Source organism: Mytilus edulis, chromosome 8 (genome assembly GCF_963676685.1).
Source record: "Mytilus edulis chromosome 8, xbMytEdul2.2, whole genome shotgun sequence".
NCBI lineage: Eukaryota > Metazoa > Mollusca > Bivalvia > Mytilida > Mytilidae > Mytilus > Mytilus edulis.
Window position 1 is genome coordinate 39,874,322 of NC_092351.1, and position 11,773 is coordinate 39,886,094.

Below are 11,773 nucleotides of genomic sequence, written 5' to 3' on the forward strand. Positions count from 1 at the left end.
ATCTGTAAAACCAAATAATTACAACATTTGAAAAAAGTACCAGGATTATAAAATATACAGTTTGAGTTGCAATATCCAGGCTCTGTATAAATGCATTGAAAAATCATTTCATACAGCTATTTTTATTTATTCTGTATTCCAACAAGGTTTTTATTCAAAAGAGTGTTCCTTTTGTTTCTGGCTCCGTCTTATGTTAAATCCTTTATCCATTTTAGCATATCTTCATTAAAGTTATTTCACTGCCTCTGTAATAAAGTGATGAATCAACGAGTACTCAATGTACTTATACATGTATTTAGAATAATTCAATCCTCCTAAAAATAAACAAAAAGACAAAAACATACATTGTTTCCGTGTCCTGGTACATTACAATAGTTAGACAAAAGGCATATTGCATGCTTTACCATAATGTTTTTAAGAAAATAAAGAAAATTAGTTGAAAAGAATAAGTCATATAAAAAAACACTAGCATAACCGGTAGTATTAAACATTTTATGCATATATATCTGTGAAATTCGAATCCGATGTAGTATGAAGGATGCCTATTATGTTAACTTTTTCTTAAAGTTATTGACTCTGGACTATCAAATGGTATAGCTATGTATTATTCCTTTTGCACTCTGATTTATTTTGTCTATTGTAGTACTCAAAAACCTGAACTATAAATTTATATTAAAATGTAAATTTGTATATTAAAAAGAAAAGCTACTTTTAGTAATTTAGAAAATAAACTTTATAGTCTTTTTCTTTTATAAATATCGTTATGTGTGGTATAGTATTTTTTTACACCCCCTCCTATTTTTTTATATTTCAAACCTCAGCTTTTTGTGACTGATGAATGTTTTGCCGTCGACAAAAAACTAAATTCGGTCGAGTCGGTATAATTATTTATAAATTGCGACATTCTTACAATGCATTTAATAAGATTAAGAATTAAATACACTATTTGATATATCTAAACACTGTTACACATGTGCAAGTGTGTATATGATCAGCGTTCACAAATATATAGTATATGCTTGCATTCGATTTAGAAATAATAAAACTAACACATAGACAATAGTAGTGTGTTGACTGTACATATCAACGATATAAGGATAAGGCTTAGAAACGGGGAAATGCGAGGCTCTGTGAGCTAATTCAGGGCGTAACTAGCCTCTTTTAATAGTGAGGCAAAATATATTCGCCGAGCGTAGCGAGGAAATTCTGGCAAGGGGTCTGGGGGCCCCAGAAGCTTTGATAAAAATAACGAAAAATCGTGCATTCTGAGCGTTTCACGGACTCTTTCTTACATTGAAACGCACCTAATATTTAGCTTTATTTCAACAATATTCTGGTCTCAAAGCAAAAACATAGATTCATTTTAATTTAAGATTTTTAGGTTTTAGGGACAACATAAAAAGACCGATATTTAGGATAAGGCAAAAATCGTAATTCTCAATATCATTTATACCGGATCTGTCTGTCTGTAAAATTGTATTGTGCTTAGACTTTGGTGGTTTTGTTTTACTAGATTTAAAGATAGTGACAGTGCAGTATATATACTTTAAGTACTAGTACTGCTTAAGTCGACACTAGGGACCATATTGACCTTGTTTTACGGTATTAATGATTCTTTCATTGTTAAAGACCCTCCAGTAACTATCAAGATGAAGAACAAGAATAAAAACCTTGACCATCGATCATTTGTATTGTTTCTATGCATTGACTTTGTGTGCGAATTATTAGGTCCCATGCACGTTTACTCCATATTCCTTTATTTTCTGTTAAAGGGTCTGAACACGACTTAATGCAAGTTTAACCCTACAATGTAAAAGGTCATATGGCAATACATTGTTTTTGTTTTGTCAAATGATTTGATACCGGGAAATTGGTGGTCTTACTTTAATTTAAGCCATGTCAGCTACTAGAATCTAGTTCAATTCTCCATGCAGAAACGACAATTGTTTGCTGTGTCCAGTAGCAACGTTCATTCTTAAAATATTTTCTCGCACAATGTCTGGACATCGGTGGACATGCAACATTGCAAACCACACGTTTACACATGAAAATCAACACTCAGATTCTAGTCATAAAGTAGCACAATAAATGAACAAAAGACAAACCCAGGACACAGAAGTACAAACAATAGATCATCAACTCTGAAAACTAAAAGTAAAATTATAAATTTCCCCGTTTCTGGCCGAATCATTATATCGTTGATATGTCAATTCAACACACTGTTATTAGCTTTATACTGCTATTCAGCTAAAAAAAAAAACAACAACATTTTCAATCGTTGTATATTGTGTCATTGTTATTTATTTGATTTTAATATCGGGAAAAATCCCCCTTCAAAAAGACCTCACATTAGGCGAAGAAATATTCAACACGATGAAATGTACATAAACTGTTGTAACTAATCGACGATGAATGATTCCGTTTGATTATGAATTAAAATATCAACAATAAGCATAAAACATTATGATAGGTTGTAAACAAAAAATATTAACAATTAAAATAAGTTTTACCAACAATTGTAAAAGAGATAAGTTTGAGTCGTTCCGCGCTTAGTTGTATACATTGGAAACACGGACAGGTTGGAGCGGTCGTCATGAATATTTAGATATAGTTACGGACTACTATTTAAATATTCATGAGGAATATCGCAGTATAAATTCATTTAATTTTCTTTTTAGTAGTAATCATTATACAACATTTCCGAAACATTACGTACCAAGGTACATTTTAAGATTCTTTTCCATTAACTTCAGTAATGGTAATAAAGGAAACCGATATAGATTTCATAAATAGATTATTAAGATATTGGTAATTTACAATTCGTTTGATGATACTAATGTTCAATAGACAATTTGTTTAGTGTTACTAATGTTCAGAGACAAATAATGCATGGCTATATAGGATTGAAATGATTTAAACAAAATCTAGAAAATATTTTGCCTGGAAATTATAAACATCAAGACCAAACTTATAAAATGATAGAAATTTTATGTTTTAATTTTGATCAACATCCCTCAATTTAAAAAACAATGTAGTTGTCATTCATAATCGCATATACATATGTATATATCAGAATTTTTAAAGTTACAACTTACATGGTACTTTCTTTCTCTTTGAACCTCACATATGGTATGTTTTTTCATTTTCTATTTTCTTCGTTCCACTACTTTCTTACATATACAAAACAGGAAAAAACCACAAAAGTGACCATCCCATTAAATTCAGATTTCCTATAAACTTTATTACCATAGCAACTACTTTGAAATTTGTCTATTATATGGTCAATCTGATCAGAATGTGCTTGATTGATAAACATACTGGCTGTATCAAATATCAATCCGTATGTAATTGCTAAATTATTATATTTCACAAAGTTAAATGAAAATGATGATTGCAATAAATTTAAACTTTTAACCAGGCAATCTATGTTTACGATACACAATTTTAGTACAGCAATGATATTCTAGTATAAATTTTACTTGGCTTATATTAATAGTATAATGTTGGATCAACGTTGGCCCAGCATTGGCCCAACATAGAGTTGTAAATGTAATTTCAGTTAATGAACACTTTCGGTACAACATTAAATTTTCATAAAGCATGCAACAATCAGAATTATCCGCCTCCAAAGTGAAACAAAGCGTAAAATATTTCATAACAATTTTTAGTAACAAAATTTTATATCGGCCCTATGTTGCTACCAATATAACGCCAACGTTGACCCAATCATTTATAGCCAACATAAGATAATAGTATGGATTAACAACAACAGGCCAACGTTGGGTCAATGTTCTGCAGTCAACATCAACGTGCGACCAAAGGACCGACAATTTGCCAACGTTGGGCCAATGTCAACGTGCGACCTACGGACCGATAATTTGCCAACGTTGGGCCAATGTTGTACAGCCAACATCAACGGTCGACCAACGGATCGACGATTTGCCATCGTTGGGCCAATATCAACGTGCGATCAACGGACCGTCAATTTGCCAACGTTTGGCCAATGTTGTACAGCCAACATCAACGGTCGACCAACGGATCGACGATTTGCCATCGTTGGGCCAATATCAACGTGCGATCAACGGACCGTCAATTTGCCAACGTTGGGCCAATGTTGTACAGCCAACATCAACGGTCGACCAACGGATCGACAATTTGCCAACGTTCGCCCACTGTTAGTCTGTTGACCGGGTAAGTACATCCCTATAGGTCTTACAATTATTGAATTATTAAATGCAAAACTACAAAAACCGTCAGAACGTCATGTCATTACTATTTTTAGATTTAAGATTTTTCAGGGATCCGATGAAAGCCTTTATTGCACCTTCTATTTTGCAACATTGTTTAGATATACCTTTCAACATTCATGTTTATTGGCGAATAACAATTTGCTTTTTCATGTTTATACTTGTATGTGAAATTGCTGAAAATAATTAGAAAATATATAACTAAGACTTTTTGGCATTCAATATTCTTTTAGATATCTTCCAAGCTTCGTTACTGTAAGTAAATTGAATACAGGGAAATTTGACCATACCCCTATTGTCTAGTGTAACACCATAAATAATTTTAAAACAATAAACTAAGTACAAGTGAACAAACACAAAAGTCACGTCTAATTTAACAATACCGGTCGAAACGAATACCAGTCAACATGTACACAAAACAGTTTTAATCAAAATATATAAGTGTATTGTAACACAATCGACAATTATATTTATCATTTAAATTTAGGAGTAACAGTTGAAAGATCGGATCTTCTAGAGGTATTAATATTTACGGATAAATAAAGCCATAATAGGTTTGATAATATAAGATAATTCATATCAGATTTGTTATTAGTAATTTAAAAGATAAATTAAATATATACGAGATCAGAATAATCATAAGTGTTAATTTAGTTCTTTTATAAAACATCACCATTTATTTGGAGGTATAAACTTATAAGGAGATAGAATGGTCAGCCACATTATGTTTATATTCTAATAAGTATTGAGTGGTGCAATGTTCCCTGAGGTGTGAACGATTTATTCAGTCATGTCATCCATTTGTTCCTATATATATTAGACATGATAGTTTTTTACAAAAAAAAATCATGTACCTTTGTATATCAATTTAGAATTTAGAATTAAAAGTATTACAAACCATAAAAATTGAAACTAATACCAGTCAACACGTACATTAACAGATATAGACAAAACATTTAAGTGTATTCTTACACATTCGACAATACTACTATTCCTTTTAAATTTTTTAATTAAAAGTAACAATTAATAGGAAGACCGGGTTCATTGGTGGTATTTACATTTACGTATAAACACAATCATTATAGATTTGATCATTTATAATTAATCTACATCAAAATTTATAATTATAATAAAATAATAAACCATCACCATCTAACTAGGGGAATAGAACTTGAAATGAGGCGACAGAAACAGCAGCTATATTATTGTTCTAGCCATAGCAGTGTTGTGTGGTATTCGGAATGATCAAGTGTAAACGATTTATTCGGTCATGACGTTAAGATTGTCCAATGTATTTGACATGATGCGCTTTTTTTCTAAAAGTATTCAGATATATCAATTAAAATTTTAATCGTATTTAATGTAAAGAAGGATCATATACCGAGTGGTACACGTTTGTTTGACACTTATTTTCTATGCTCTAATTAAGAGAAAACGTTTACATAATAGTGTAGTTCATTTCGTTAAAACAACATAATAGAAAAATTAAACAAATTAATGGTTTGAAAATCTGAACTCCAGAAATTTGCCGCTATTATCATTGAAGGCGAACTCCCTTATGTTTGTATAAAAATACAAAAACATTCTAAATAATCTGAAATAATACAATGTAAATTGGACTGGAATTGTCTTTCTTGTAATTCATTTGTACAGTTGAATTTCTATGTTATGCGAAATATATTTGTTCGTGTCAATTATTCACTGGCAAAGCACAGGCAGTTTCAAGATGAATTGAAAGGTTACAAATTGACACTCAAATATGATATATAGAGACAGCTTCTAATGCAGACGTTTTAGAAATAAACATTAAAATCCAACCGACAGCAACAAATTCGTATGAAGGTATACGTAAATTCGATAGTATCAAAGCAGGTATTTCAAAACAAATAAAAGAAATAAAATATAAAATGCTTTTTATTCCAGAATTCAAAGAAATCTAACCTGCGTCTATTTCTTCGATAGCAGAAACGCCTTTGTTACATCAGATTGAAAAGAAAGTTTAATGTGGGAAATCTTTCTTTGTTCGGTGTTGTGGAACTGGAACACTCTTACTGACAGAATCCTTAACAACAAAATATACAAACCCTAACTTAAAATGCAAACTATGCTACCAAGACGGACAGAAGCGATATATGGCAGTCAATTAGCAGATCAAAAGAAGAAATCAGTGAGGATAAGTGACGATACAACGGTTCGTAAATTAAATTACAGAACTATTCAAAGATCCCTTTTGCGTTCAAAAACAACGTATGCAAAACGTAAACACGAAGGCAACCTTTTTAATTCGCCCGAAATACAAAACAATAAGAAATGTTTACTTCCAAACACAGTAGATAATAAAAATAGTAAATCACTTGACTTTAAATCGTTCGTAGATGAAAAGATTAAAAATAGAACTAAAAACGAAACAATAGGGACAGACAACAGGAAGGATGTCTTATTAAAATCAAAAACGAAAGAGGCAAACAACGAACAGCAGTCCAAACCCGTGGAACATAAAGATAACAAAGAAAAGGTCGACTTCAAAAAGATTGGTGCAGAATACATTCAGTCTGCAATGAAGAAAAAAGAAGATTTTGAATTGAGTAAACGGTCGTTAATACCATCAAAGGCAGATGTAAGATGCATTGATGAGAAATTAAGTCCACTTAAATCCGAAACTGACTCTGAAACTATAAACCCAGTTACGTTACCAACCAAATTATTACATCGATCTTCCCTTCCCAAGAGAGAAATTAAGAAAGACAACGTTACTGTATCAAATAAATTAGAATTAACCGTTAGTAAAAATAGTATGAAACAAGATTCTGAAGGCAACAAAAGTACAATAAAAATGTCTGAAAACACTAAACAAAAGGATAAACCGGAAGCACAACGGAAACCGACAAATCTTCCGGATAATCAAAGAAAAACTTTAAAGGAAATGAAAGAAGAGAAAATAGTAGAGGACGTGACAAATACGGAAACCAATAGTTTTCTTATGGTTGCTGCTATAGATTTCGGTACTTCTTACTCGGGTTATGCGTTTTCTTCATTTAAAGAACACAAAAGGAATCCGATGTTGATAACCGCAAAATTATGGTCTAGTTCTCAGTTCAAAGCGGTGAAAACGTCCACTTCGATTCTATTTGATGATAAGAGACGATTTCACTCATTTGGATTTGAAGCTGAAGAAAAATATCTGCGACTTTTAGAGGACGAAGATAGTAATGTGGACGAATGGTTTTATTTCAGTCGATTTAAGATGATACTGTATCAAAACATGGTAAGAAAAGTTATCGATAATCTCAGTTTTTAAATACAATCTGTTCACATGTCACGTGATTCATTGGCTGTTAAGTTTTTACAGTTATTACAGCCTTTAATGCTAACACAGTTAGGATCCTAAAGAGGACGATGGAACAAAATGATAAATGAAAGAAAACCAAGTCTTATAAAGACAAGAGGGCAAAAAGACAAATATTATTTAATGTCTGTAAAATAATGCATTGAATGTTAAAGACCGAAATACAAACCAGGGATTATCTCAACTGTCTGGAAGGATCGGCACATTCTGCTCCACATTTGGCATCAGTCGTGTTGCTCATGTACATCTCGGTGAACTTTTTAACAATACATATCTAATTTAGAGATTCAAAATCACTGTAAAAACGTAAAAATTAAGATATCACAATATTGCACACAAAACGGGTTTAAAAATTGTCTGTATTCATGAAGGAAGGTGGTTGCAATAAGACGCATGATTTCGATTAAAGTTTTTCTAATTACTTTCACCCAGTAAACCCGAGATTTAATGTATGAAACAAAATAAATAATTAGACCTCTTTAAGATTTAATTTCGGTGTTAAGAGTTTGGTACTTTTAGAACGAGTTGCTTTCGACTTAAAAAGTCTCATCCAATTGACGGTTGACTAAAAATTATACACTCCAATATGGCATAGGTTCTATTGGTGAAGATGAAAATTAAGCTTCTTTCTAAAAGTTGTATGTGTTTTCCACAGCTACCTATCAGCTTTTGAAATAAATGAAGTTTTGTTTTATTCCTTCTTTTTATTACTCATATGACAATTAGACATGTTCATGAATTGTCTTGTATGTTTTCAGAACATAAATACCAATACCAAATTGAAAGACAATCAAGGGAAACGAATGTCAGCATTGAAAGTTTTCTCTGCTGCGATTGGTTACATGAAGGCAGATTTACTTGCAATGTGTTATGCGAAAGATTCTTCCATTGGCCAGGAACAAATCCGTTGGGTACTCACCGTTCCAGCTCTATGGAATGATAATGCTAAAACTTTCATGAGAGAAGCTGCTAATAGAGTATGTTTTTTGCATTTGTTTATCTAAATTTATACTTTGATTTGTTTTACTGAACCGTTGGATAGTTAAAGGAGAAGTCTATTAGCAGTTTTAAATTATATTCTGTTTTTTCAATGATTAGAAATATATTCGCAAGTAAAAAGAAGTTATAAAATCATCCATCCCTGATAAAATATCTCAACTTTGGTTTTTAATTTTTTTTACATTTAAGTACATTCCGATCCAGAATGAATTAATTTGAACTAGATAAGCAACGCAAAGTTCTTTTTTTTTTCTAGAAAATGGTTTTTGTATTAGGTTCTGTCATTTCATTTTTAATATGCATGCTAATTCTTAAATAATTTTACAACCATCTGTAGGAAGTTGTAATTCGATTGCATGTTCACAATGACAAAACAAGAGAAGGTAGAGATTCAATCAAAACCTGGTACCACACATTGCGGATTAAAAATTATAATGCTAAAGATTTCGAAAAAGTCATTGAAAAATAAGTATAAAAATGAATAAACGTTTTATAAGTCGTTTGTTTTCAAAGGCTGGTATACCAAACAACAGTCTGGTAATGGCTTTGGAACCGGAAGCTGCCTCACTATACTGTATAGAATGGATGAAGAGAAGTGATGCCACTGAACTTGAGCGAGGAGAAAAATTCATCGTCCTAGATGCTGGCGGTAAATGTGTTTACTACTAGTATATGTTCAAATAAGAGACAATATTTTATGAGATGTTTTGTTTTAGTAGCTTACCATTTTAAACGAATACACATACGCGCTGAGAAGTATGATTCCAAATGAGACAACTATCTACCATAGACGAAAAATTAACAAAGGTTGGTCACCGTACGGTCTTTAACAATGACCAAAGCTACAGCAGTTCAATAACACAATAAAACACTGGCATCTTTATTATAAAATACAACCTTAATAGAAAAATATTGACATCCAAATGTGAGGCTCCGAATCGACTAGAACCAAAATTTCAATTTAACAGCAACAAAAAAAGACCTTACATTGTAAACGCATATGTTAATGCCTTACAGAAAATCCACTGGAAACCTCATAATGAGCAAATATTCTATAACCTTAATTTCACTAGAGGAAATAATGTGACTTATCATTATTTCATGACATGTTTATCTTTTTGCATCTGATGGGAGTACACAAATATAGAATTTTAATTGCAAGCTGTTCTCATGTGGAAAAAAAACACATATAAATGACATTTCTTGTTGCTTTTAGGTGGAACGGTTGACATTGCAGTTCATCAGATCCAGGAAAATGGAAGAATAAAAGAATTGAACAAGGCGAGCGGCGGAGACTGGGGTGGAATCAAGGTCGATCAAGAGTTCGATAAACTTTTAAAGGATATTGTCGGCAGAGATCTTTTGAGTGAGATTAAAAAACAGTATATGTCAGATTATATGGATATATTTCATTCATTCGAACGAGCTAAGAGGAGAGACTTTTCTATAGTCGGTCATGGTAAGGTTCAGCTTACTTTTCCGAATATCATTAATCGATTATGCTTGAAAACTAGAGAAAAAGATGTGAACGAGCTGATATCCGAAAACTTAAAGTTCAAAAATAATATTCGATTAATTAAAGACAAACTAGAAATAGATCTTGCATTATTCAAATCACTCTTTGCTGGTGCTATTTACGACATTGTAAATCATCTATCAATTCTTTTTCGGCAGAGTCAAGTAACAGATTTGACAACCATGTTCATGGTTGGGGGATATTCCGAATGTTATCTATTGCAGGAAGCAATTCGATTTAAGTTTAGTTCGCTTAGAGTTTTAATACCACCAAATTCGGTGTTATCCGTACTAAAAGGGGCAGTTCTATATGGGCATTCGCCGCGAACGTTTCAGTCCAGGATAAGTACTTTTACTTATGGTATAGAAACAACAGAACCATTTAGGAAAGGATATCCTGTTGACAAAAAGATATTTATAAATGGGAAATCCCACTGTGATAAGATATTCTGCATCCATGTTAAAGATGGTGAACACGTAAATCTTGGGAAATCAGTGAGCAAAGCATATAAAACCATTGACCCAGATCAGACACATATGGAGTTTATTGTGTATGCTTCCATTAAAAGAACACCAAAGTTCACGGACGAAGACGGGTGTTTTCAACTAGGATCTTTGACCGTTGATGTCAGTAAAATGTCATGTAATAAATATGGGGAAAAGCAGATACGACTTGAACTAATCTATGGAGGAACTGAGTTGGAAGCGATAGCTACGGACACAACAACAGGAAAAACATCCAGAGAACATTTTACTTTAGCACGAGCAGGTCATCGTTGTTAAAAAATCTTTTTTTTTTAAACATGCCTTTTGATAATTTCATTGATTTTTTCTTAATTGATATAAAAATTTCTTCCAAAATACCCAAAGAGTTTCCTATGAAAATGTAATTCGCTTGATCATTAAAAGACAAAATCAAAAGTGGTTATTTAATGTCATTTTAATTCGTGTATTTTTTCAATAACATGTTTGAACTATTTTTGTCTGTATTAAAAATATCAAATGTACAAATGAATTGTTCAACTAAAATTACTCTAGTAAAAAAACCCGAAAGAAACATCAGAAACTAAGATGTATACATAACCGGAAAACTTTAAGAAGTAATCGATGAGCTCTTTTATATCAGAAAAACAAACTGGCGGGTAAATTTTTTTTTCAGCACCAAAGAAAGTACACAAATAAACTGTTAACAAGAGATAATAAAATTGACGGTACTAATTTTCTTGTACAAGATGTGCATTTCGACAATTCATGTCTCTTCAGTGATGCTCGTGGCCAAAATATTTGAAATCCAAAGCTTATATAAAAGATGAAGAGCTATAATCCAAAACGTCCAAAAAGTATAGCCAAATCCGTGAAAGGAATCAGAGCTTTGCATGAGGGAGGTTCATTCCTTAATTTATAATAATTTCTAATATTTTGTAACAGGAAATTTTAATAACACAAAAAATCCGTATTTTCATGCCAGTACCGAAGTACTGGCTACTGGGCTGGTGATACCCTCGGGGACTAATAGTCCACCAGCAGAGGCATCGACCCAGTGGTAGTAATAAAATTGACGGTACTAATTTTCTTGCACCAGATGCGCATTTCGACAATTCATGTCTCTTCAGAGATAAGTCAACCTCATTTTGAGATTTTTATAATGCAAGTGTTGAAGTTAAAA

At 32.1% G+C, this 11,773-nt stretch overlaps 1 protein-coding gene across 1 annotated transcript; it reads left to right on the forward strand.

Moving 5' to 3' along the window:
* Window positions 1-4,631: 4,631 nt before the first annotated feature.
* Window positions 4,632-10,970, forward strand: LOC139485542 (heat shock 70 kDa protein 12A-like). The gene is made up of 5 exons (XM_071270090.1): window positions 4,632-4,766; window positions 6,171-7,512; window positions 8,352-8,570; window positions 9,106-9,241; window positions 9,809-10,970. Exons 2-5 carry the CDS (start codon window positions 6,343-6,345, stop codon window positions 10,888-10,890), a joined length of 2,607 nt encoding a protein of 868 aa, XP_071126191.1. The 5' UTR covers window positions 4,632-4,766; window positions 6,171-6,342; the 3' UTR covers window positions 10,891-10,970.
* The last annotated feature ends 803 nt before the right edge of the window (window positions 10,971-11,773 follow it).

Coding starts and splice junctions, on each gene's coding strand:
- LOC139485542 (XM_071270090.1), top strand. CDS start 6,343: ATGCAAACTATGCTACCAAGACGGACAGAAGCGATATATGGCAGTCAA. Junction 7,513..8,351: donor TGATACTGTATCAAAACATG/GTAAGAAAAGTT, acceptor GTATGTTTTCAG/AACATAAATACCAATACCAA. Junction 8,571..9,105: donor TGAGAGAAGCTGCTAATAGA/GTATGTTTTTTG, acceptor TTGTTTTCAAAG/GCTGGTATACCAAACAACAG.